Raw genomic sequence first — 24,907 nt, forward strand, 5'->3', positions numbered from 1 at the left:
TTCGGATACTGTACCATAGTGTAAGAAAGAACCTGTTACGCAGTCCACGTCCACTTTTCTGCGTTCCTGCACACACCTGGCTATCATGGGACAGCATGGGGGGTTGAGTGTATGACTGCGCCTGAGCTCTGTCCTGATACTGAACAACTTTGCAAGCCTATTTGTTGATTTACCCTTTAAATTCTCTCGCAATCTATTGTATTTTGAGGTGTCTACCTTCCCGATATCGTTTAATACTACGGTACCAAGATCTTGGTATGGTTGGATCTCACACGGATTCGAATAACTATCCGGATAGGAATTCTATATCCGTGAATTTCGCGGATCGGATATTATCCGGATATGGCTGGTGTATCCACGAACTCGATCCGTGCCGAGCTCTAGTTGAGATGCTCGCTTTGGAAGTTGTAATATTGTGTCGACAATGTGTTTTGGCGTTAGTTCTGCTCTACTTTGCAGCGGGCTACTCTCCAGCAGTGGACAGCCTCAAGGCAGGGTGTTGATCGGCAAGCCTTGCGGATGCATTCGCCAGTTGAGGATGAACCTCGTCTGGGTACAGACATGAACTCACTCTTAACTGTTCGCATGCGTACATACTGTACACGATAACATGCGCAACGAGAGCGCAACAATAGCGCAATAGCTGGCAGCAGGAAGACTAATGTCGCTCTCTTTGATACCATGTCAGGCAACAATCAACACATCAGCGGCTTATCTGCAAGCGATCATTCTCAGCTCTTCGCTGGTCAGGCCCACGATGTATATGTTGGCAAAAATGAAGGCGAGTCGTGTTTATCTGGCCATGGTCGCAGAACAACAAGAAGCTAACTGGCAGCCTAGCTCTGAACGTTGTGCTCGACTCGCTGCCTACCGCTGCGGACGCGTCGTTCAACGCATATCAGCGACAACGCGACCGGACCTGCCTTCCCAATACCCGCGTCGAACTCCTCCGAGATATATACAACTGGGCTGATGGACAAGACGGGCCATATATCTTCTGGCTGAATGGTCTAGCTGGTACAGGAAAGTCGACGATTGCGCGCACCGTCGCCCGTCGATACTTCGACCTGAAGCGCCTTGGGGCCAGCTTTTTCTTTTCGCGCGGCGGTGGAGATGTCGGCCATGCAGGCAAGTTCATCACGAGCATTGCGTTACAGCTGGCGAGCAGCATTCCTTCTCTCGGTCAACTTATATGCGAAGCTCTCACGAAGCGCCGCGATATTGCAAGCCAGTCTCTTCGCGACCAGTGGCAGCAACTCATCGTAAGCCCGCTGTCGAAGTTGGACGAGAGCAGTAGTCTATCCTCGTATGTTCTTGTCGTCGATGCTCTGGATGAGTGTGACAATGACTACGATATTCGGACCATTATGGACCTTTTGACTGAAGCCCGATCGTCAACGTCAGTTCGATTGCGAGTTTTCCTGACGAGCCGACCGGAGGTTCCGATGCGATATGGAATTCACCAGATACCGGAAGATGAACACGAGGATTTAATGCTTCACAACATATCATCCTCTATTGTAGATTACGACGTCTCTATTTTCTTCGAGCACAATTTCAAGCTCATTCGGCAGGAACAATCTCTGGACGTAGGCTGGCCGGGCGAAGATGTTATCCGATGCTTGATTCAGATTGTAGGTGGATTATTTATTTGGGCCGCAACTGCTTGTCACTACATTCAAGAAGGCCTATTCGCGGACGAAAGAGTACAGACTCTGCTGGAAAGCAGCACGTCTACCACTACCCCCGAAGAGCATCTCAATGAGCTCTATACTACCGTCCTGAAGGAATCCATTCGGCCGGGATACTCAGTGAAAGAAAAGGAAGTTTTGTGTGGCATATTACGACATATTCTAGGAAGCATAGTGGTTCTCTTCTCCCCGCTCTCAGCAAATTCCCTTCAGACGCTGCTCGGTGTCACAAAGCAAAAGATTGATCAGGTGCTAAGGGATCTTCATGCTATTCTGGACATTCCGAAAGTGGATGTCCACCCGATCCATCTGCATCACCCTTCGTTTCGTGACTTTCTCCTCAACAACAAAAGATGCGAAGATCCGATTTTCTGGGTGGACGAGAAGCAGGCACATCAAGTTTTGGCTGACAGATGTATACAGCTCATGTCGACATCACTCAAACAAGACATTTGTGGGGTGGATGCTCCGGGCATGCTTGTAGCCAATATCGAGAGAACTCGGCTTAAGCAGAGCCTTCTTCCCGAAGCCCAATACGCTTGTCGATACTGGATCGATCATATTCGGAGGAGTGGCATCCAGCTCCGCGATAACGGTCAAGTACATCTTTTCTTACAGGAGCATCTTCTTCATTGGCTCGAGGCTCTTGGGTGGATGGGAAAGGTGTCGGAAGGTATTCATGCTCTCGCGGCTTTAGAATCATTGGTTTCTGTGAGTATACCACTCTAGCAAAAGTTCTCGCTAACAGCTCGGCTAGTCTAATGGTTGCCCAGATCTTTGGAGCTTTATCCACGACGCGAAGCGCTTCGTCCTCTATAGTCGGCGTGCTATAGAGCAGGCTCCACTCCAGACGTACTGCAGTGCTCTCGCATTTGCACCGATAAGGAGCATAATAAGAAAACAATTTGCGAGTTGTACATCTAGATGGATACGAAGGTTGCCAAAGGCCGAGGAGAAATGGAATACATTGCTACAGTTGCTCGAGGGCCATTCGGGCGGGGTCACCGCTGTGGCCTTCTCGCCGGACGGTAAGACGCTGGCGTCGGCTTCGGACGACCGCACGGTCAGGCTATGGGACGCTTGGTCGGGCGCCGCACTACAGGTGCTCAAGGGCCATTCGCGACCGGTCACCGCCGTGGCCTTCTCGCCGGGCGGTAAGACGCTGGCGTCGGCTTCGTGGGACGGCACAGTCAGGCTGTGGGACGCCGGGTTGGGCACCGCATTGCAGACGCTCAGGGGCGATTCGCTTTGGGTCCGTGCCGTAGCCTTCTCGCCGGACGGCAAGACGCTGGCGTCGGCTTCGGACGAGGTCAAGCTGTGGGACGCCGGGTCGGGCGCCGCCCTACAGACGCTCAAGGTCCATTCGCGCTGGGTCCGCGCCGTGGCCTTCTCGCCGGACTGTAAGACGCTGGCGTCGGCTTCGGGGAACCGCACGGTCAAGCTCTGGGACGCCGGGTCGGGCGCCGCCCTGCTAACGCTTAAGGGCCATTCGCGTTCGGTCCGCGCCGTGGCCTTCTCGCCGGACGGCAAGACGCTGGCGTCAGCTTCGGGAGACCGTACGGTCAAGCTGTGGGACGCCGGGTCGGGCGCCGCCCTACTGACGCTTAAGGGCCATTCGCACTGGGTCCGTACCGTGGCATTCTCGCCGGACGGTAAGACGCTGGCGTCGGCTTCGGACGACCGTACGGTTAGGCTATGGGACGCTTGGTCGGGCGCTGCACTGCAGACGCTTAAGAGTTATTCGCATTTGGTTAGCGCCGTAGCCTTCTCGCCGGACGGCAAGACGCTGGCGTCGGCTTCAGGGGACCGTACGGTCGGGCTATGGGACACCGGGCCGGGCGCCACGCTACAGACACTTAAGGGCTATTCGAGTTCGGTCCGCGCCGTGGCCTTCTCGCCGGACGGTATGACGCTGGCGTCGGCTTCGGGCGACGGCACGGTCAAGCTATGTGACGCTGAGTCGGGTACCACGCTGAAGACGCTCAAGGGCCATTCGCGTTCGGTCGTCGCCGTGGCCTTCTCGCCGGACGGCAAGACACTAGCGTCGGCTTCAGGGGACCGTACGGTCAAGCTGTGGGGTGCCGGGTCGGGTGCCGCCCTGCAGACGCTCAAGGGCCATTCGCGTTCGGTCAGCGCCGTGGCCTTCTCGCCGGACGGCAAGACGCTGGCGTCGGCTTCGTGGGACCGCACGGTCAGGCTATGGGACGCCGGGTCGGGCGCCGCATTGCAGACTCTTAAGGGCCATTCGCGTTCGGTCCGTGCCGTAGCCTTCTCGCCGGACGGTAAGACGCTAACGTCGGCTTCGTGGGACCGCGCGGTCAAGCTGTGGGACGCCGGGTCGGGCGTCGCGTTACAGACGCTTAAGGGCTATTCGCGTTTGGTCAGCGCCGTGGCCTTCTCGCCGGACGGCAAGACGCTAGCGTCGGCTTCGGACGACCGTACTGTTAGGCTGTGGGACGCCGGGTCGGGCGCCGCGCTACATACGCTCGAGGGCCATTCGGGCGGGGTCGATGCCGTTGCCTTCTCGCTGGACGGTAAGACGCTGGCGTCGGCTTCGGGCGACCGCACGGTTAAGCTATGGGACGCCGGGTCGGGCGCCGCACTGCAGACGCTCGAGGCCCATTCGGGCGGGGTCGCCGCTGTGGCCTTCTCGCCGGACGGTAAGACGCTGGCGTCGGCTTCGTGGGACCGCACGGTCAGGCTATGGGACGCCGAGTCGGGCGCCGCGCTCAAGGGCCATTCGCGTTCGGTCAGGGCCGTGGCCTTCTCGCCGGACGGCAAGACACTAGCGTCGGCTTCAGAGGACCGTACGGTCAAGCTGTGGGATACCGGGTCGGGCGCCGCGCTGCAGACGCTTAAGGGCCATTTAGACTGGGTCCACGCCGTGGCCTTCTCGCCGAACGATAAGACGCTGGCGTCGGCATCCGGGGACGGCACGGTTAAGCTATGGGGCGTCGGGTCGGGCGCCGCACTACAGACACTCGACGGCCATTCGCGTTCGGTCAACGCTGTGGCCTTCTCGCCGGACGGTAAGATGCTGGTGTCGGCTTCAGAGGACCATACGGTCAAGCTGTGGGATGCCGGGTCGGGGGCCGCGTTGCAGACACTTAAGGGCTATTCGAGTTCGGTCCGCGCCGTGGCCTTCTCGCCGGACGGTATGACGCTGGCGTCGGCTTCGGGCGACGGCACGGTCAAGCTATGTGACGCTGGGTCGGGTACCACGCTGCAGACGCTCAAGGGCCATTCGCGTTGGGTCAGCGCCGTGGCCTTCTCGCCGGACAATAAGACGCTGGTGTCGGCTTCGGGGGACGGCACGGTCAGGCTGTGGGACGCCGGGTCGGGCGCCGCGCTGCAGACGCTCGAGGTTGGCGCCGTCGTTAATACTCTGGCTGTCTCTAATGATGGTTCCTTTCTCCAGACTGACCGGGGATCCGTACCAATTCCACCTTTCTCTTTGCCTTCAGATGCTAGAGCTATAGCTAGTTCACAGCTCCCGCCTTCCATTTTTGTCGATGACCAATGGGTAAGTCGCGGTACCGAGCGGGTCCTTCGGCTCCCCCCGAAGCATCGGCCAAGCCATATTGCTGTTCATAGGGACACTGTTGCCTTCGGGTTCCAATCTGGAAGAGTTGCGATGATGAAATTTGCTTTGTGATATGCTCTGAAGCTTTTCTTCAATCTCCTTCACGCCCACCTCTTTTGCAAATGCTGTCTTTTCATACCGCGTGGAGAGCTCAGGTGGCGAGAACAATATTTAAATTAGGAACATAAAGGCTTTGAAATCAAATTGTGCCTTAAGGCGATAGCAACTCATGTTAGCAAAGCTGTCAGGACACACGAGGGGTGGAACTAGGAAAGTAGCACACGAGTAGCATGCGAGTAGCTGGAGGGTATATTGTCCTTCAGACTTAGACTGATCCTTGGGGAATTAGGAATAGTGGGGAGCGGTGAGTGCTATCCGTCGGACGATTCGAGGCTGCAATGGCCGGAAGAGGAAAGCCGGCCATTCTGGCGGTCGACCTACCATCGCAACATTTACCTTTCGAATCCTCAGAGTTCCATTTCCTCGCATCTGCCTCCGTTTGGTCAACCCTTGCCATCATCAATGAAAATATTATGTAGCTGAGGGTCGCCATGAGAAAGACCAGCTTTGGACAACTCATTGTAAGCATCCTTAATTGCATCCAGAGCTAGAGCTCGTTCTGCAGGGGAGAGCTCGTTTAGTGTTTTGCCCCTTGCTTTTGACATAACGATGCAAAGCAGATTGTGGAGGGGATCGAGCCATGGTAGCAGATACAGTAACAGAGACAGGTGAAGACAAATGAGATGGAGTGGCGGAAGATACAGGAGCAGGTGTAGGGATCGCCATAGATACAGGAATTGATACGGTAACTGAGGTGTGTGCTTGTCGTAGGACATCAGCAAGTGTTTGAACCGGGGGTTGAGGAGGAGGCTGGAATTGAGGGATAGAAGGCGGTACACACCGTTCAAAAGCTGATAGATCTCGACGAGTTAATGCCTCGTTCCTCCTCGATGCACCTCTTGTTTAAGTACGAAGCGGCTCTAGGATATACTAATATGGCCTGGGAGATAGGCGTATTGACCGTCCTTGCACATGTTAATAGCGCCAATGATGTCGTAAAGGTGATCCAGTCGTAACGTCGATCTAGATTTCATTACATATCGCAGTGTATGACATTATAGAAGACCGTTCATCTTCTCAAAGAGGCCAGAATAAGGATACCCGCTACGAAGTTGACTCTGCTCCTTCTGGCGTAGCGGATCCTGTTGTCTAATTACAGCATTCAATTACCGGTGGCGAGAGGACATTATGAATGCCGGGAGGTAGGAATGGCATTGACTCCAATCCGTGCTCGAATTTAACGCCGTGTTTAGAAGAAGCAATCTGCCTCCTGTACTTGTTATATTGGTTTGATCTGTGAGAGAAGGAATAGATTAAAACGTTGAAGTTGTCCGAAGAAGATGATATAGGAAACTGGGCTAGGCCCAGTTGAGCGATTAATTTCCATCATTATTAGCGCGGGAGGATAATCTCACGCCGCAGTCATCGATATGGTTCCGTACACGTGACTGAGAATGTAGGAAGAATGCAAAACCAGATACGATCTCTCCCTTTCATTTGTCTCGTTCCCCACATGGGCCTCGCTGAGAGGCCTGACGGGCGTATGAATCTCTCTCTCTCTTCATTTGTCTCGTCTGTAAGTCACCAGGCAAGTTTCAGAACAGCGTCAACATGTCTGTACCATTACCTGAATAGAGACCTCGTTAAGGCGATTCCATCAATATCCTGCCCATGCACACTTCGCTTGAGGACGCATTGTTTTGGACTTTGAACGTCTCCCTGTTGATCACGCCGTTCGGTCTCCCAAATCCTGCCCGCTCGCCCCCAAAAGGATTGAAAAATCCCAGGACATTAATAGACGACGGGTACCAGCGTATCCAACAGTCTTCAAACTTGGACCAAACGCACCCGGATGCTATTCGGCTGCTTGCAGAACCCATTACGAAGGCTCTCCGCTTTGCGAGACTAGCAATCACCAGAATACGATGTTACACAACGGTGCCATCCAGTCTTGTGGGTTCAGGCGAGCAGTCTCTCCGCTCAGTCCAGTGTCTTCTGCCAGCGATGAGGCAGAACCGCAGAATGTGGTTCATCCTATATTGTCAATGCAGAATCGACTGGCGAGGTGAGCCCCAAGATGATGTCCGGACCTCGAACGGGCCAACGAAGCGGCGAAGCATTCCATCAAAGGAGATTGCGGTAATGTACCACCATGGTGGTAAGACGGACAGTCCTCGGCTTGGTAATTATCCTTGCTGGCTGCCCTCCTTCTCAATAGGATCATGGCGGTGCTATGTTGTGCTATGCGATGTAGTAACCCGCGATATTTGATGCCGCTTAATTTTAGGTTAGTTCAAAGGCATTTCTCTTTTTTTTTCTATGCACAAAGATTCTTTTTCTGTGGTCGGGTTTGAGCCAGCCTGCAGGGCTTGGTCACTCCAAAGATTCCATTGCATGATTAAAAAGATCAAACGTCTCAGAACCAGGGTTTCAGAATTCAGATTTGTTATTTGAGCACAGAGCATCTCATTTTCGTCTGAAGAGCACGTCTTGCGAAAGGTGGTATTCGATATTGTTCTATCCTTGTCAAATCTCAGCATATGAATGGTGATTTGAGAACCTGGTTTTCTAAGTCTCAGTTCCGAAGTACCTCAACAGCTTGCCTATATGCTGTACTACATTATTGCTTCTGCAGCTAGCGATTGGAGTGCATATCCTAGGCGCCACTCGCTCCTTCGACAGGCCTGTCTAGTTTTGATGACTTCACATGGATTCGAACATCATCACTTCGTCTAGACATACGACATCGTTTAATGGGGTCCAACAAATTCCTTTGCACTGGATTCGCTACGGTAGCGCTGGAGCAAATGTTGACAGACGGTCACTCAAGATGTGCTCGAGCCACCGCCCGAGATGAGTTTTATTCACAACTGCTACCGTTTCCAGGATCCTCGCTGCAATGGCCTGTAGTGTATGCTCTGTGTGTCGTTCATATGGACCGGAATTCCAATTATTGAAGTGCAGATGGTACGAGTCCCCAGCATTATCTTTTTTACAGCCTTGTCATCGATCCCATGTTCAAGTCAAGTGAACCGCTATTGGTTGACGTTTCATCTCAAGTTCTTCCTCGAGCACGGGCTGCCTCCTCAATGCGCTGCCTGGTGAACGAGGAACGGGCAGTTAGCTTGACCATTCTTGTTGACAGTTGATTGCGTCTTTAAAAGAGTCTCTGCATCATTATGGTGCTTGTCGCCCGGTTACACAGATACCACCCTTTATAAAGGTAAATGTGCTCGTGCTGAGATATAGACCAATCGTGCCAGACTCCCGGACGAAGGTCCTATAAACGAGCTGTTTGATATTCATGGCCAGGCTTCTTCCTCGTCCTTGAAGTCAGACCCCGCCTCATCTGTTCTTTTTCTATTGATGTTTGGCGTTTCTTCGAGACATAGGAGGTCTCTAGCATGTCCGAAGCAGTCGTTTATATCAATCATTCGCTGTCCATTTCTTGTTTATTGTCGATATTTGAGCCAGTGGAGGTAACGAGAGTTCTCACATAAATCAAGTCTGGATACTCGCCGATCATACCCGTCTCAGGTCGATTTACACCAGCATCCTACTACGAACTATCGAACGAACATTGGAGAAAAAGGTGGACACTTCACATTGAACGAGCGCCTTTTCGTATCCGAGTCTGAGACGTGTGCCATTCACCATTCGGTGAAGAAGCGCTCCAGCTTCACTTCGCCGCTTCAATGTCTATCCCAAACATGGACCCGCCGATGGCGGGAATTCACATTGAAAGAAATGGCTCCCGCACATCACTCACCCCACCTTCATCACTACAACACCCATATTTGAAAACCCAACAACCAACTTCGACCTCAGTTTCAGACCTGGGTGGCTTCGCCGAAAAATATCGATACGAATTGGACCGCGCGTTCAGTTTAGAATCCTCACCGCAGCCAACCCTCCGGAACGGATCTAAATCCACCATCACTGCCCCAGTGAAAAATCATCGGAAGGGTCGCTTTATGTCGAAGCTACCGTCTCTTCAAATCAAGATACAGAATGAGTCCACGAGATTACATATTATATTCCTCGCCCTTTCCCTAGCCCTCTTCCTCGCTGCGCTCGACACAGTCCTCATCACGACAGCACTGCCGACCATTTCTCGAGAGTTCCAGGTCCCCGATGCTGGCTTTGCCTGGGTGGGAAGTGTTTACCTCCTCGCCAATGCTGCAACCGTGCCGTTTTGGGGTAAGGTGAGTGACATATTCGGTCGCAAGCCGATTCTTCTCGTCGCGAACGCTGTTTTCCTGCTGGGAAGTATTATCAGTGGCGCCAGCAACGGGATCGGTATGCTTATAGCCGGGAGGGCCATACAAGGCATGGGTGGCGGTGGCGTGGTAGTACTGGTAAATGTGTGTGTGAGCGATCTCTGGAGCGTACGGTAAGTTCCCTGCGTACTTCACAGGCGTGCCCCTAATGAACGGCGTTGCTCATTTCGCACATGTCACCATTCTAACATTTGGGATTAGGGATCGCGGACTATACCTGGGAATTGTCGGCGCGATTTGGGCGGTAGCCTCCGCTCTCGGGCCTGTTTTTGGGGGGATCTTTGCAGAACGTGTCAACTGGCGTTGGTGTTTCTGGATCAACTGTAAGTATTTCCCAAGACTGGAGTTGAAACATAAACCTGATTTATATGGCTAGTGCCTATCGATGGAGTTGCAATCATTTTGCTTCTGCTTTTCCTTGATGTTCATAACCCTCACACGCCGCTCATTCAGGGCCTCCTGTCAATCGACTATGCGGGCACCTTTACTGTTGCGACAGCCACGGTTTGCGTCATGCTGGGCCTACAATTCGGCGGTGTGACTTACCCGTGGTCATCTGTCCCGGTCATACTTCTTCTTGTCTTTGGGATTCTCACATTCGGATTGTTTATCTTCACCCAGTGGAAAATCTCCCCTTCTCCCACTATCCCATTACGGATATTCTCCAACCGCTCGAACTTCTCCGCCCTTGGCGTTTGCTTTTTCGATGCCATCGTCTTTAACTCGGTGGCGTACTTCCTCCCCTTATACTTCCAACTCGTTCTCCGCCAAGGTCCTCTTGCGTCTGGGCTCCTCATGCTTTCTCTTGCGATCCCGCTATCAGTCATATCCGCCGCATCTGGCTTCCTAATGCAGCGTACTGGTCGATACCTAGAACTTCTCCGTTCTGGAATGGCGCTGATGACTTTGGGCGTTGGACTATTCATATCCTTCCCTGGACACTTCGATTGGGCGAAAGTGATCGTCTTCCTGATTGTTGTTGGCATTGGGTTCGGTCCTAACTTTCACGCGCCATTGATTGCCTTGCATTCAAGATTGGAGGAGAGAGATATTGCGGCAGGGACAAGCACATTTGGGTTTGTCCGCATGTTAGCGGGAGCGATGGGCATCGTCCTCGGTCAAGTGCTCTTCGCTGGCCAAATGGGTAGACGGGCAATAACGCTGCTGATGTCTGAGGTGGGATTGAATCCCCTCGTTGTTAGCGATTTAACAAAAGGCTCTGCTATCACCCAGATCGAGGCAATCAAGAAGCTCGAGAGGCCTCAGCAAGACTTCGTGGCGAAACAGCTTGCTGGAAGCATGAGCATGATGTGGGTTCTTTACTGCGTTTTCAGTGCGGTCGGCTTGATCATTAGCTTCGGTATTGGTAAATACACGATGCAGAAAGAAAAGGACACGATCAGGTTGGGCGAGGGATCCAGTGCTGAAACAGTTGGCAAGACTGAGGGCAATGATGAAGAGAGTCGGTAAAAAAGTGGACGTGCCCTAGGCTCAGAGGCATGGTTTTGTTGCTGTTCGGTTCTGGAAGGCATTTCCCCTGATGTATAAAATTATGGCTGATGAACTTGGAATGAGGAACCTCTGGACTTGGGACGGACAGAAACTAAGGGAACAGGTTGGAGTTGGAAGAATCACAAAACGGGGGCCTTGTTTCTTTGGTATGGGAAGCAAACACAAGGGCTGCAACCGTGCAATGTATATCGTAGTATACATATCCTACCTGTATTTATGATAAGAGTGTCGTCTTTAGATGAAGCAAACCACAATTAACTTCGAAGAGCGATGGATATCTTACAACTCTCCCTTCCCTTGAATGCGCCTCGTTGATTGGCCACGTCCGAGTCTGGGGTACCAAGTATTAATAGGGTTCTGAGCTTGGAGCTGCATCACCAACGTCATCGTCCAACAACAAGAACCTGAAAAACATAGCGATCACTGGAATGCGACACACCCATCATGGTGCTCTGCTGTAGCAACAATCTCATTATTACGTAGCGTCCAACTCCCAGCCAGGAGCAAAGGATATTAACAAGGACCTCCCGTGAAAGTTCACACATTACTCGTAGCTCGAACCACACCTTCTACTCTTACACCAATACTCTATTGAGGAAAACAGCACTCATATTCGACCACTAACTCTCAAGCACCATGGCATCCATTCTCACGTCCATCAGTGACCTCATTGCTTCCATCTTTAAGGTTGTTGGCTCGATCTTCAGCCAGGCACTCCACGCCGTCGAAGGCGTCTCCAGCATGGTGGTGCACTTCTTCACCGGGCTCCTTTCCATGGTCCAAGACGTGTTCGTCGGCTTGGCCAAAGCCGTGGGGGGCGTTGGAAACTTCGTCATTGGTATGACCCCTCTAGAACTCTTGTGTCGGAAACTGACAAGGATCGAACCAGGAAATGTCGTCGTTCTTAGTATCATCGCGGCAGGTGGATATCTGTTTTTGCAGTATCAGCAAGGGCAAGGGCAAGGCAGGGAGCCTATTGCGGCAAAGAAGAGACAGTGAGCGATGGACAGTCAGCTAGTTGTTTACCAGTCAGTTGCAGCGTGGTAGTTGGCACACGGATATCGGATATCGGATGAGAAGGAAAGGCGTAATCACTTCGGACTGGAGATTCAATCTCGATACCCGGTTTTCTCGGACGTAATGAAATGAATGATACCTTGTTGGAGCCATGCTGGTGCAGAACGATATACTTTCAATAAATATTCAGCCACTACCGCTTGCAAAGTCGCCAGGGAGTGACCGCAGCCGGAGGTGAATTCGCGGCTCTCTACAGTTTGACGTAGAAACGGTTCTGTTCAAAAGAGAATCAAATAGTATATACCCACACGAGGCTCGGATGTTCGACCTGATGGTTATGGTAAGGATAATTGTATCGCATGTTCGCCAAGGCTCCGCGTCTGTTCCCTTGAAGATGAGTTGCATTGAATCAGTAGAGGCCATACTGGGTTGGAAGAGTTTCCAGAACGCAAGTCACCATCTCCTGTCGCCCGGCCCCCTGCTCCGTCAGATGCGACATCTTCTCAATGATGAAAGGTGCCTGTATTGACTACATACAATTTTATAACTTGAAATGCCTTCCGTTGCTGAGCCTGGCACCTCCGTCCAAGGCAATGTCCTCGCCATTGATGTACGAGCCCGCCGGCGAGCACAAGAACACCGCCAAACCCGCAACGTCCTCCGGAACGCCCAATCGTCCGCGGGGGTTCTGTCGGTCCAACTCCTCCTGGCCGCCCAAAATATCAATCAGTCCGTTCGCAAGTTTGGACGGGAAGAATCCCGGCGCGATGGTGTTAGTCGTCACATGTCGGCGGCCCAACTCCATGGCCAGATTTCTCGCCAGATGATGCGCGGCGGCCTTGGAGGCGCTGTACATGATCGTTCCGTTGTCGCCAACGTGCGGGACGTTGGACCCTGCCACGCTTGACATGACAATGATCCGGCTCGGGTCTTCCTGCGTCGCGTACTTGGTCAGGAGCGGCGTGTACAACCGCGCCAAGTTGAAAACGCCCCGCACATTCAGATCCAGCACTTTCTTGCTGCTCCAGTCCGGAGTAGGCTCGAAGGGACCACCCCATGTCGCGCCGGCGTTGGCGACAAGGATGTCGAGTCCTTTATTCGGTCCGCAAACTTTCGCGATGATATCCTGGGTCGACTGGACAAGACGTTCGATGTCTTCCGTTTCGGCTACGTTGGCGGGGATACCCACGGCTTTTCCGACAATGTTCGGAAGGGCATTGAGCTTCTCGACGGCCTGATCGATGCCTTGTGGGCCGCCGGCCTTGCGGGCGGTGACGATGACAAGTTTCGCGCCGGCGAGGAGGAAGCCGGTTGCGCAGTGCAAGCCTAGGCCGCGGGAGCCTGTCATACCTTGGTCAGCTTCTGTCGGTCTTCAATTGTGTGCAGTAGATCCACATACCTCCAGTGACGATGGCGACCTTTCCATCGAGTCTGAAGAACTGGTTGAAACCCTTGAGTTCCGACATGGTGGTATGTGTCTGGTAGTTAAATGGGTTGTTTGTATCTACAACAACCAATGACGGGGCTCGTAGTCTGAAAAGCGTATGTTCTGCGAATGGGCTAAGGGGGGTGAAAGAAATACACCCCTCGATCCTCTATATACTAAGGATAATGTTGGACTGGAGACCAGACCAAGCATCCTACCGGAGTTCATGTTTGGAGTTATTGAGCCTCTCCCTCGGAAGTCGGATGTTGAAAGCCAAAGCGGGGAGAAGTGGTTGTTGGGCGGAGGAGAAGTCTATCCAATGCTAGCTCGGCGGTTTTACCTAACAAACCCCGCCTCCTCAACCTCCAACCCAGATATTCTGAATCAGCCGGCGGAGCGGAGCGGAAAGTTGGGGTAGTTTTGACTTTTGAGGAGTATGGAGTCTTGGCAGAAAAGTTCTCGATGCCGATTGGTTGTTACGAGAATCCACCGAAACCCAAAATGGGTTTCTTGTACGTAAATTCTGGAGCGGGCGGACCAAACATTGGACCAGCATCACCACTTCACCAGAAATCTTGAATTGACGACATTCATTCCAATTGTTCTTTTTGTTTTCTTCCTATCTGCGCCGTTTGTCAATCGAATCTTGTGGTTCGGCGTCAAGAGCCGTCTGCTTCGTGCTCAACCTGAACGAAACCCATTTTGGGCCTCAGCTGCATCCCCGGCCAGGTTGTGGCTGGTCCCAAAGCCCAGCTCCTTAGCTTCATCAGGAGACACAGCTGAATGCCTTCAATGCTATATTGCTATACCTACGGAGGTCCATTTCCAAAGTTATTGCTCGCCAAGAAAGGGGCTTGATTATATAAGCCGTTCGAAAGCCGATAGCACGGGCAGTAGGGTGCCTAGCCAACGGGCGGGTACTACGCGCGGTAAATCGAATGCCCGGCGCCCTTGCCTCGAATTAGGCTCTATAAGACCTGAATTAAATGCCCAGTTGATAGGCAGTCCAGTGCCCGTGGCATAGGCTCTCGAAACTGCTTATATAATCACGCCACTTCCTTGGCGAGCAATAACTTTGGAAATGGACCTCCGTATACCTTCAGGAATATTCCTCATGGTTTCTAGATATCCTAACTCCTGGAGAGGATGACTCAAGGCCCGTCGATGGAGTTGGTTTATCATCCTTCCATATGAGATGTCGAGAAATGCTCCCCTGAGTTCGGTCACCCATTTCTGGGTCCTCCCTCTTAGTGAAGTATTCTGTACTATTACATGTTTGTATCCTATACGTTATCGATTTCATTTCATTTTTAAACCAGTCTGGGTTCTCTCTCTGTCACTGTCATACATCTTTTTGGAGCACCAGCGTGGACAATGCGTGCGGTCTATGGAAACGAAACGCATATGCGACATGAGATTTGGACATGTTTATTCCTGTCAATGATTTGTGGGACACATTTAATCGAGTTCTCCGAAGGTCTGGCAGGTATTTCCAATTAAATATTGCCAAGTCAACCATGGGTGCTCAGAGAACAGGCGCAGCACTACTCCAAGGGCCAAGCCGAACTCGGAGAGCCCTGGTGCTTCCTGGTGCTTCAGCAGAGGCCAATCCTAAGGCGTCACCCTCTGCTCCAGCAGACCAGCACCTTTGCATGAGAAATTCTCTGTTTCAAGGTTTCCGCGGCCGTTGGTTTGATCTTCGCGAACCAATCATCAAGCGAACGGTTTGTGCGGATGAAATTTTGCAGCTGATTGAACTCAGGGGGGTTGGAATGGCTCCTACCTTCCATGGACCTAGCGTACAAGTCCGCATATCCTATTCTCCGCTGTCGAATCTAGATCCTCGGTGGGCATTGTTGCAGGAGCGCCGTTGATCGAGGAAGCAGGCAGGCCGAGCCCGTGGTGGACTGCAATCGATCCATGAAGGTTGGAGATGCGGTCATGCCTAGTTTGAACACCAAAAGAGCTGCCGGAGAAACTCTCCGCGACTTCATACCCACCACGCCGATCTTCAACTTTCTCCAAAGTACTGGGTCGATGATGGTCATGATCAATGCAGACATATATCTTCGGCCAGGGATACACGAAAGAGAGGGCACCGCGAGCCTGACGCAATCCCTCTACTTTCATAGAGGTGGATTATACACTAACCCACTAGGCGAGAAGGAGCACACTGGTTACAGAGGCTCATATCCCGAAGGGGTTCAGGGTAGGTCATGTCGGGAACAGTTGGGGGATTTGAGTTCTGGAGAATTGCTTCAGGACTGTCAATTAAGTTCACTCTAGAATCTGGATGATCTAGCTGGCAACCCGGTGTTTACCGTTCAGCCAGGAGCCGGTTCATTCTCGTATTGTTGAATCATGAATGGCATCGGATTTCCTTAGTGTGGTCACAAGTTGGAGATCAATATCCTGCGAATCCCATCACTTATCAACCCTTACGCAGGCCAATCAGATACCAACCGCGGAAACGTCGATCTAGAGGTGGATACGTGGGCGTGGTCGTCGGCTTGCTCATCGCCTGCAAGATAAGGAATGCTTGGCAAATCTCATATCAACGTCGCCCGTTTAGGCTTAGCGTCGATCTCACTACTATCAGTCCAACCTTAACACCCAACGAGAAATCGGGAATCAATGGTCTCCGCGGTTCTAACGATTGCATCCCTCCGACCCGCGATAATCTCACTCCCATGCAGATCATCTTCAACCCCACGACTCTTTCCGGACCCGTTGGGCATTTTGGCAAGGCTCAAGTATGGCTAACGCACGGGTGATTGGTCGAGCAGATCGCGACCAGGGGACATATCTGATAGGGCGATGCGAGCACCCGCATGGCGTATTTGGACATCTCCTTGGGATTAGACCCATGGATCGGTATATAGCTCCAGAGGTTTTCGTTCAGATGAGCACGATATTCGACACAAGACAATCATCGCAAAGCCAGCCACGTCCTTACCTATTCTTGAGCCCGTCTTTGTAACTATAGGAGAAAGATCCGGTTCATGATGTTCGACATTACCGTCCTGTGGAAGGCCCCCCGGGTCAACCCTTTCAACAAGAAGGCTCGATCAATACCAGTATTGAACCCCCTTAACCAGTATGGCAGAGTGTTCACATTCTCATGGGTCAGTCATTCTACAACGTGCAGCGACGATGATCCTAACAATCCAATAGCTGGGTTTCATGATCGCCTTCTGGTCATGGTACGCCTTCTCGCCGCTTCTGACCAAGACCATCAAGAAGGACCTCAATCTCTCCCAGGCTGAGATTGCCAACTCCAACATCTTGGCGCTCACGGCCACTCTCGTCGTTCGGTTTCTGTCCGGTCCCCTCTGCGACCGTTTCGGACCCCGGAAGGTCTTCGCCGGTCTGCTGCTTACCGGTGCGATTCCTACCGCTTTGGCCGGCACGGTGAAGAACGCCACGGGCCTTACCATCATCCGATTCTTCGTGGGCATTCTCGGCGGGACGTTCGTCCCATGCCAGGTCTGGTCCACTGGCTTCTTTGACAAGAATGTTGTGGGCACCGCTAACGCCCTCATTGGCGGCTGGGGCAATGCTGGTGGTGGCATCACATATTTCGTTATGCCTGCCATCTTCGATAGCCTTGTCGAGCACTTCGACCTAACCCCTCACGTTGCGTGGCGAGTCTCGTTCATCGTCCCTTTTATCCTCATCACCGCTACCGCGCTGGGTATGCTCTTCTTCTGCGACGACTGCCCGACTGGGAAGTGGGAAGAGCGTTTCGAGAAGCTCAGTGAATGTATCTCCGAGTCCCACAATGCTGGCGTGATCGTATACAACGACGGCGGCCATTTGGACAAGGGCCCGGCAACTCGCAGTGACAGCCCCCCGGAGAAAGACGTAAAAGATAAGAATTCGGGCTTCAACTCCGACTCAGAGGCCGAAGCGCAAACTGGCGAAGCCATTGTCGTCGACCAGTATCAACACGAGGCCATCGTCAATCCTTCGCTCAAAGAGTTCGGGCAGGTTCTCATCAGCCCCCAGTCCATTACTCTCATCTGCCTCTACTTCAACTCCTTTGGTGGTGAACTGGCGATCAACGCAATTCTCGGCGCCTACTACCTTCAGAACTTCCCGTCCCTTGGCCAGACGTCCTCCGGTCAGTGGGCCGCCATGTTCGGTTTAGTCAACGTTGTTTTCAGGCCGGCCGGCGGCGTCGTGTCTGATCTCGTCTACAAGTGGACCGACGGTAATCTGTGGGCGAAGAAACTCTGGATCCACTTCGTCTGTATCATGGCCGGTACCTTTTGCCTGATCTTAGGACTTGTGGATCCTCATCATCTTCCAACAATGGTCGGATTGATCGTCGGCCTGGCCTTCTTCATGGATGCTGGGAACGGTGCCAACTTCGGTCTAGTTCCGCATGTCCATCCTCATGCAAACGGTAAGTAAAGCATCGGAAGTAAACTCCCAACCCGAATCCCAAGCTAATCAATACATAGGCATCTTGTCTGGCGCTGTCGGTGCAGCTGGAAACTTGGGCGGCATTGTATTTGCCATCATCTTCCGCTATACCAACATGAATTACCATAAAGGCATCTGGATCATTGGCGTCTTCTATATTTCCATGAGCCTGATGACGATCTGGATCCCTCCGATCCCCAAGGGACAGATCGGCGGTCGCTGACTGTCACGATCTTGTCATATTTTCGGTTCGAATCGGTGTTTGGGGTTTTTGAGAAATAGGTCGCTCTTGGAGAGCTGGTGCTTGGAATGTCAAGTTTCTGAAGGGCTCAGGCTTGAGGGTACATGAATAGATGACGATGGATCTCGTCGGCGTTTTGGAGGTGTTTCATTGCCTGAAAATCGAAACATTTAGGAAAAGTTCTTTCCGTTCACCATCTATAGTCAACTGATAGAGGCCATTGTCCGTAAATGTTAGATGTCAATTGTCTTTCGTCCGCCAAGGTGCAACGTGTTTTGTGATAGACGATAGGAATCGCAATTCACATCGCTTTCAAGTTTCAACCGTCCAGTGTTATCAAAAGTGCCACGCACGTGACCTATATCGGCATCTGACCCGCCGGCAAGTTCGGTATTGGGCGAGTCGCAGCCAGAACTCCAGCTTCGGAAAATCATACGTGGACATTTAACAAGTGGCGACTCCCCACACGTCCACAACTGGCAAATACGAGTTCACCGCTCACATACATCACATTCTAACGATACCGAGACAATAAGCCCCCATCAGCCGCGGCATCCATCATGTCCGACGTCAATATCCCGCAGCTTGTTTTCCTCGCCGTGGTCGGCTTCCTCGTCGTCCGATGGTACCTCAAACCGGGATCTCTCGCCGACCCTTCCAGCTCGTCATCTTCCGGCTCGCGGACAGCCAGCTCACGGACGGGGCTTCGGGGTGAGGTGCCACCGCAGACGATGGTGCGGGTCGAGCGGGTAGCGCAGATGTTCCCGCAGTTGGAGCGGCGGGATATCTTGTGGGATTTGCAACGCCATGGAGGGGATGTGCAGGGGACGATTGAGCGGGTGTTGAGTTTGGGGAGGTTGGGGACGGTAAGTGGTTCAGTCATCTCCTGTTTCAAAAGCATATGTCCGAAGACTTCGAGATCATCCCAGTAGCTTCGTACGCCCTTAGATAGATCTTGAGGTAGCAGTGTTGGGAAGCTGAACTGTATCACTGACAATATGCGTACTATAGCCACCTCAATCATTCCAACCAATCTTCCCTACCCCGGCGAACGCTTCTCCGGCCGCCCGACCGAATGCCTCACAACCTTCAAAATCCGCCCATCCAGACCTCATTACCCGATACAACCTCTCTTCCAAGTTATCCGCATCATCACCTAGCAGTGGCGCAGACTCACCTGCCATTGCGGCTACTAGCGAACGGCCCTTGTCAGAAATACCGACAAGCAGTGCGGCGAAGGAGGGGTGGTCCTCGAATAAGGTAGAGCGGGCACAGCTGTTGCAACGGAGAAGAGAGGAGATGATATTGGCGGCGAGGAGAAAGATGGAAGAGGAGGGGAAAGGGGCTTAAGCAAGTGAGTTCGCGGATTTTCCAATTAGTTCTGGGACGACGCTGGATTCTAATGGTGCCCTCAGAGCATATATGGGATGCCTCTATTGGCGGCGCATTTTGTTTATTCTGGTCATATACCTGCGGATGCATTGGCGTGGCGTTTACGAAGCGTTGGAGCTTCTTGAATGGCGTCATATAAATCAAGACTCGGACTGTTGGCTTAAATCCTTTCGTACTGAGGAATAATATTGATTGGAATGATCCATCTCCAACACTATTTTGGAATCACGTCTCGGTATCTATTCCATTCGTGATTATCCCATTAAGCGGCCACAGGGGCGCTGTTATCCATATCTGTTCATGTCCTTGAACAACGCCTGAAGTGGTATCGATCTGGCCCAATTTCCCAACGCTCGCAAATATAACGTCGAAGACAAAGCAGTTGTTCTTTCCCCCTCATTATCTTCTTCGCTCCGCCAACTGCGCTCTCAACATCTGGTTCTCCTCCTGCAACCCCTTGATCTGACCCTCGACCTCCTGCAGGTAGTCGACCGCCGATGCCAGCACTACCAGCTTGCTGACCTTGGCCGCATCGAACGAAAACCGATCGTTCGACTGCGGGAGGTTGGGAAGCACGCGACGTAACCGCTCCATGCCTTGGTTCAAGCCTTCCCGATACTTGCGCTCCACTTCATTGTGGGGGATGCGTTCGCGGGGGGTGGGTTTGTTCGCCGGCTTGCTGGCGTTGCGAGGGGTTGGGGAGGCGGTTTTTCTTCGCTTCGGCGTTGGCGATTGAACTGGCGGGTACGCCTCGGGCAGCACTGGAGACTCTGCCTTAAGGATTGGACTTTGAAATGGGCTCGCTGTTGATTGTGATAATGGCGGAGAGAGTGGAGAGCCGTATGTGTTTAGGAAAGTGGTGTCGGCAGGTGGGTTGACTGATGCATCCCATGACTGCTTGGATGGCTCGTCTGAGAGGGAGTAGGGATCGAGCCAGGTGTCTATGGGATTGACACTGTCGAAGTTTATGTAATCCCATGAGTCGACGGGGTATTGTTTGGCCATGTCCCACTTCGGGTCATCATATTGTGGGAAGGCATCAAATAACTGGTAGTCCGCCATGAGGGTGGTCGGTTGGTATGATGATTCAAAGCCAAGTATATATCGGACCTCACCAAGCGTAACAGCAATGACTTGACGAGTGTAGACTGTAGAGTATATGGTTGGATAGAGACTTGGAGAGTTAAATAACGTCACCTTTTGCGTTGACTAGGTATGCTTAAGTACAACTATTCACAAGGACACTCGCGCGTATGAAGCAGAGACTACAGAGCTTTCTTCGCCGAGCATGGGCATCTCCGCACCGTCGGTGAACCTTGGCAATATGTGGCCTGGCGGATTTGGATGCCATGTTAAGGATGAGATTCGCACATTCAGACAAAAATTATGGAAAATATGCAGGGTTGGCTGTTCATGGCATGCTAATCCTGAGCAACCGGATTCTCGGACGGATGAAGCGGAACTGTTGAAGCGCAAGAAATGTGTCGCCGTAGCGGTCTGGACCGCCTCGGGGGCTTGCCGAAGGGGACACCCGAATCTAATCCAATTGTCAGACCACGGTCTCCTGCTTGAGGCTGCTTCCATCCTGCTTCCATCCCTGGATTCACCCCCCATTCTAGACCTTAGCTGCGCCATCCACATTCCACGAACGGAGCCACGAGGGTGCAAGGGGTCAACCAGGGGGGTAGAGGCTCCAGGACACGCAAAGCGAAGGAAGAATCAGTCGACGATCCTCCAAAGAGACCAAGTCGCCGAGGAGCATCAGGAGAGTCTAGAACCATCTGTGTACATCTGCGATCGATGCCTCCATGATACACTTACTCCCCGAGTCGCTCGGCGCATACCGGAGTCCGGAGAAAGGCCTTGTCTTCTCCCCGAACGTTTCGTCGCCTCCATCAATCAGCACCCGCGATGGATAGCCGCGATGGATAGCCGATTCGCTTGATGTTCAGGTTCTTGCCTGTCACACGCGAAGAAATGGCCAGTTTTTTTCGAATCTGCCAGGTTCGACTCGCTGATTCAGTATTACAAGCGGACTCACAGTTTCCAATTACTCTATCACAGAGAGCAGACTAGCACCACTCCCGTATCCGCGCCTGTATTCACGTGAAACACATACGCGGAACCACCCGCGGAGGTCGACGTCCGACAACTTCCCTCATTTCCAGCATGAAGAATAAAATTAATCCACTTACTTCTGATGACCTCTGAACGGTGAAGTCGCGCGAATTTTCGCTTCCCCAAGTTCCCTTTCAGTCTGTTCCACGAAAGCTGTGGTGGTGACTGTTGAGTCCGATTCAGATACTTTGGTTCCTTGTTCGTTGTATTCGTGGAGCACAACAATCAAAGCATCCTCGAGGCAATCAATATAAGCATTCCGTCATCAGAGATTGTGTTCCCCAGTTGATCCTCCCTAAATGTGGTAAAGATGGTTCAAGGACATTCGATCGAGTTGCTCAGGTTGCCAACTGATCCTCCGCCGTCACGATTACCATGATGGTGGTGTTTCCCCTCGCTCGCCCTCTAGGTTCGACTATAAGCAACTGTTCGAGGGCCGAGTATAGGTACTGTATTCTACGGTAAGACATCCAAGCAGATCTTCATGGCCTCGAAATCCTATATTCACGGAATGTTCTGTTTTTAAAGTTTGGTTCTCCCATATCAACCCCTTCGCTTGTGTCTTCCAAGTTCCAGGTCAAATCGAAGCGCCCCATCGGCCCAGTCTCCTGCCTTAATATAGCCTTCTCGCGTCTGCAATGGCATCCGATATCACGCTATATACCTACTTCCTATCCTCTTGCAGCAGCGGCGTTCCGGTCCTCGTCTTCTCGTCCGATTCCTCCGCGGGACCGTTCGCAATCGGCCAGTCCGTCGCCACCATGGAATATATAGTGGAAGCCTACTCGTCCATTCCGGCGCCGCTGCCGCCCCGAGGCGTTCTGCGATCTCGCGCTCTTGTCCGCCAGCTCGTTTGCATCGTTGCTAGAGATATGCAGCCAAATCGAATATGAGGGTGCTCCGCCGCGTGGAAGAGTTGCCAGGAGGGTCGGGAGGGTGAGCAGGACAATTCATGGCGATAGGATTAGAGGCTTACGAGGCGGTGATCACAAAGACGGCTGGATTGTATAGCGTAGGCGACGAGGTCACCATGGCGGATGTTCGCCTGGCCATGGCGATGTGGAATGCCGAAATATACCATGTGGATTTGGAGCCAATGCCACGGTGAACAAGGCGTACGAATCTGAGTAAGTTGAACACGGTGACGATGGCATATTAGAAGGTCTAGCCAGATTGTCCGCCCGACCTCAAGGGTCAATGAAGGGAGACTTCGTGGACCGGTTAATTATGTGCTATTAGATACACCCGATAGCACCAGATCCTCGCGCTAAAGTCCATCAACATGGCTGGCTTTGTCCCAGGATATCAAAAAATTAGGGCTGGTACATAGTGCTCAAAAACGGAGGTGCCAGGCCTAAAGGTTCCCTCGCAATTCCTGCTCGCGCTCGATAGCTTCGAACAGGCTCTTGAAGTTCCCCGCCCCAAACCCGTCGAAGTTCCGTCTCTGGATGATCTCAATGAACACGGTGGGCCGATCCATTAGATGTTTTGTGAATAGTTGCAGCAGATATCCTCCCTCGTCGAAGTCGATCAAGATATCCAACTTTTTCAGCTCCTCGAAATCCTCCTGGAGCTCCCAATTTCGACCCGACCCTTTCAACCGTTGCGACATGGCCTCATAATATGTCTTCGGGACCTTGATGAACTCAACTCCACGAGCTTTTAGGTTTGTGATGGCTTCAACAATGTTTTGCGTTCGCAGGGCGATATGCTGCACGCCAACGCCGCCGTAATAATCAACGTACTCCTCGATCTGGGACGTTTTCTTGCCGTGAGCTGGTTCGTTGATGGGCATCTTGACGACATCGTTCGCCGACGACATGACGATGGACTTAAGAGCGGAGAACTCGGTACAGATGTCCTTGTCGTCGACGGACCAGAAGCGATGGAAGCCAAGCACTCGCTCGTAGCTAGAATCTGTGTCAGCAAGATTTGAAGATACAACACGAAGGAAAACATGACGCACTATTCACAGGCGGTCTCCATCCCGTCCCAATCTTGGTTACCGACGCAGTGGTCAATCCCTTCAAGAGTCACCGTGGGAATATATTTTGCGATAGGGTCATCGTGTGTCTCCGATCGATACCCTGGCAGGAATGCTCCTGTGTAATTGCTTCTCTCTATGAGGGTGTGTGTTGTGTCTCCATATGTCCGGATGGTTGCGAGTCGCACGGAGCCGTGTTGATCCTTTATCGTCCTTGGCGGAGAGATGACTTCAGCACCATTCGCAACCGCCTTTTCGAATACCGCTACAACATCGTCGACGTCGAACGCAACGTCTATGTTTGTGTGAGCGGCAAGGTTGTCTATGATACGGGTTCTTGACCTACCCTTGACCCCATCACCATGTTGTTCGTGATGCATCAACATATCCCGGATCTCCTCGGTTTCCTCTTTGGTCATCCCGTACTTGTGTCCCTCTGAGGCCTGTTTCGCTCCACGCAGCGGGCTGCTCAAGACAAAGGTAACGGCGCCATTTTGGAGGACATGGCTGGCGATGCCTCTGTTCCCCGTCTCCAGGCCGCGATAGGCAATCCGCCTGAATCCGAAGCGGGTAATGTAGTATGAGGCGGCTTGCTTGGCGTTTCCGACGTACCAATGTACGAAAGCGTATCCACGATAGGAGAGGGGGTCCGAAGTTATTGTTTCGTCGGTCTTGGATGGAGTGGATGGTGGACTGATGGCGATGGGTGCCATGATATTAGGAATAATAGGAATGTGTAGGATCAATAGGTTAAGAGGTATTCAAGGGAGAAGACCCGGTCGGACAAGGAAAGCAAGAAACGCTAATATAGGACAGATGCGAACAATCTGATTATTGAGAGACTCGAGAAGTCGTGAGGGGAAGAGAGTTTATATCAAGGAGATAAAAGGGACATGTCTCAACAGGACTAGGAACCCAAGAATCCACGCTTCCGCAAATGCCGTTGGATTTTGATCAAACTTACATCGGCAATGCAACATTGCAGCTGATAGAAGGATCAATGTTACTACCTGAGTGGCAGCGATTGGATGCGACACCACTTGGAGGAGGCAGATAATCTTACCCCGGGATCGATGTGCGGTTATCACGAATCTCGGAGCGATGAAGTTTTGCAGCATTACGGCATCTGGGGTTGAATTGGGTCATAAGCCCGGATATCCTAGGAAACATCCGCA

General features: G+C 52.3%; 11 protein-coding genes across 11 annotated transcripts; 8 read left to right on the forward strand and 3 right to left on the reverse strand.

The window, feature by feature from the left end:
* The first annotated feature begins 111 nt into the window (after positions 1-111).
* Positions 112-592, forward strand: P152DRAFT_239485 (uncharacterized protein). The gene has a single exon (XM_033674610.1). The coding sequence runs from the start codon at positions 258-260 to the stop codon at positions 501-503; it is 246 nt and encodes an 81-aa protein (XP_033536576.1). The 5' UTR covers positions 112-257; the 3' UTR covers positions 504-592.
* Positions 593-5,562, forward strand: P152DRAFT_239486 (WD40 repeat-like protein). Its single transcript, XM_033674611.1, has 3 exons — positions 593-781; positions 841-2,402; positions 2,449-5,562. The coding sequence occupies exons 1-3, from the start codon at positions 682-684 to the stop codon at positions 5,344-5,346; spliced, it is 4,560 nt and encodes a 1,519-aa protein (XP_033536577.1). The 5' UTR covers positions 593-681; the 3' UTR covers positions 5,347-5,562.
* Positions 5,563-9,308: 3,746 nt separating this feature from the next.
* P152DRAFT_431082 (MFS general substrate transporter) lies at positions 9,309-11,293 on the forward strand (the record flags this gene model as incomplete). Its single annotated transcript, XM_033677411.1, has 3 exons — positions 9,309-9,727; positions 9,816-9,937; positions 9,991-11,293. 3 exons carry the CDS (start codon positions 9,309-9,311, stop codon positions 11,082-11,084), a joined length of 1,635 nt encoding a protein of 544 aa, XP_033536578.1. The 3' UTR covers positions 11,085-11,293.
* Positions 11,294-11,531: 238 nt separating this feature from the next.
* On the forward strand, positions 11,532-12,245 carry P152DRAFT_455992 (uncharacterized protein). The gene has a single exon (XM_033678904.1). It carries the CDS (start codon positions 11,763-11,765, stop codon positions 12,123-12,125), a length of 363 nt encoding a protein of 120 aa, XP_033536579.1. The 5' UTR covers positions 11,532-11,762; the 3' UTR covers positions 12,126-12,245.
* A 287-nt stretch (positions 12,246-12,532) lies between these two features.
* On the reverse strand, positions 12,533-13,707 carry P152DRAFT_239565 (NAD(P)-binding protein). Its single transcript, XM_033674612.1, has 2 exons — positions 13,543-13,707; positions 12,533-13,484 (listed from the first exon to the last, which is right to left on the reverse strand). The coding sequence occupies exons 1-2, from the start codon at positions 13,607-13,609 to the stop codon at positions 12,685-12,687; spliced, it is 867 nt and encodes a 288-aa protein (XP_033536580.1). The 5' UTR covers positions 13,610-13,707; the 3' UTR covers positions 12,533-12,684.
* A 2,864-nt stretch (positions 13,708-16,571) lies between these two features.
* On the forward strand, positions 16,572-18,220 carry P152DRAFT_391428 (high affinity nitrate transporter NrtB; the record flags this gene model as incomplete). The annotated part of the gene is made up of 3 exons (XM_033676098.1): positions 16,572-16,694; positions 16,744-17,977; positions 18,036-18,220. The coding sequence occupies 3 exons, from the start codon at positions 16,572-16,574 to the stop codon at positions 18,218-18,220; spliced, it is 1,542 nt and encodes a 513-aa protein (XP_033536581.1).
* A 366-nt stretch (positions 18,221-18,586) lies between these two features.
* Positions 18,587-19,592, forward strand: P152DRAFT_455996 (uncharacterized protein). Its single transcript, XM_033678905.1, has 2 exons — positions 18,587-19,104; positions 19,250-19,592. The coding sequence occupies exons 1-2, from the start codon at positions 18,799-18,801 to the stop codon at positions 19,586-19,588; spliced, it is 645 nt and encodes a 214-aa protein (XP_033536582.1). The 5' UTR covers positions 18,587-18,798; the 3' UTR covers positions 19,589-19,592.
* Positions 19,593-19,676: 84 nt separating this feature from the next.
* On the reverse strand, positions 19,677-20,805 carry P152DRAFT_239873 (uncharacterized protein). The gene has a single exon (XM_033674618.1). It carries the CDS (start codon positions 20,690-20,692, stop codon positions 20,030-20,032), a length of 663 nt encoding a protein of 220 aa, XP_033536583.1. The 5' UTR covers positions 20,693-20,805; the 3' UTR covers positions 19,677-20,029.
* P152DRAFT_240002 (uncharacterized protein) lies at positions 20,806-21,977 on the forward strand. The gene is made up of 2 exons (XM_033674619.1): positions 20,806-21,634; positions 21,695-21,977. Exon 1 carries the CDS (start codon positions 20,919-20,921, stop codon positions 21,573-21,575), a length of 657 nt encoding a protein of 218 aa, XP_033536584.1. The 5' UTR covers positions 20,806-20,918; the 3' UTR covers positions 21,576-21,634; positions 21,695-21,977.
* Positions 21,948-23,049, forward strand: P152DRAFT_239609 (uncharacterized protein). The gene is made up of 2 exons (XM_033674613.1): positions 21,948-22,209; positions 22,277-23,049. Exon 2 carries the CDS (start codon positions 22,387-22,389, stop codon positions 22,639-22,641), a length of 255 nt encoding a protein of 84 aa, XP_033536585.1. The 5' UTR covers positions 21,948-22,209; positions 22,277-22,386; the 3' UTR covers positions 22,642-23,049.
* Positions 22,872-24,618, reverse strand: P152DRAFT_239661 (4-hydroxyphenylpyruvate dioxygenase). Its single transcript, XM_033674616.1, has 3 exons — positions 24,079-24,618; positions 23,715-24,027; positions 22,872-23,658 (listed from the first exon to the last, which is right to left on the reverse strand). The coding sequence occupies exons 1-3, from the start codon at positions 24,443-24,445 to the stop codon at positions 23,103-23,105; spliced, it is 1,236 nt and encodes a 411-aa protein (XP_033536586.1). The 5' UTR covers positions 24,446-24,618; the 3' UTR covers positions 22,872-23,102.
* Between the last annotated feature and the right edge of the window lie 289 nt (positions 24,619-24,907).

This window comes from Eremomyces bilateralis, assembly GCF_010015585.1.
Source record: "Eremomyces bilateralis CBS 781.70 unplaced genomic scaffold P152scaffold_4, whole genome shotgun sequence".
Classification (NCBI taxonomy): domain Eukaryota; kingdom Fungi; phylum Ascomycota; class Dothideomycetes; order Eremomycetales; family Eremomycetaceae; genus Eremomyces; species Eremomyces bilateralis.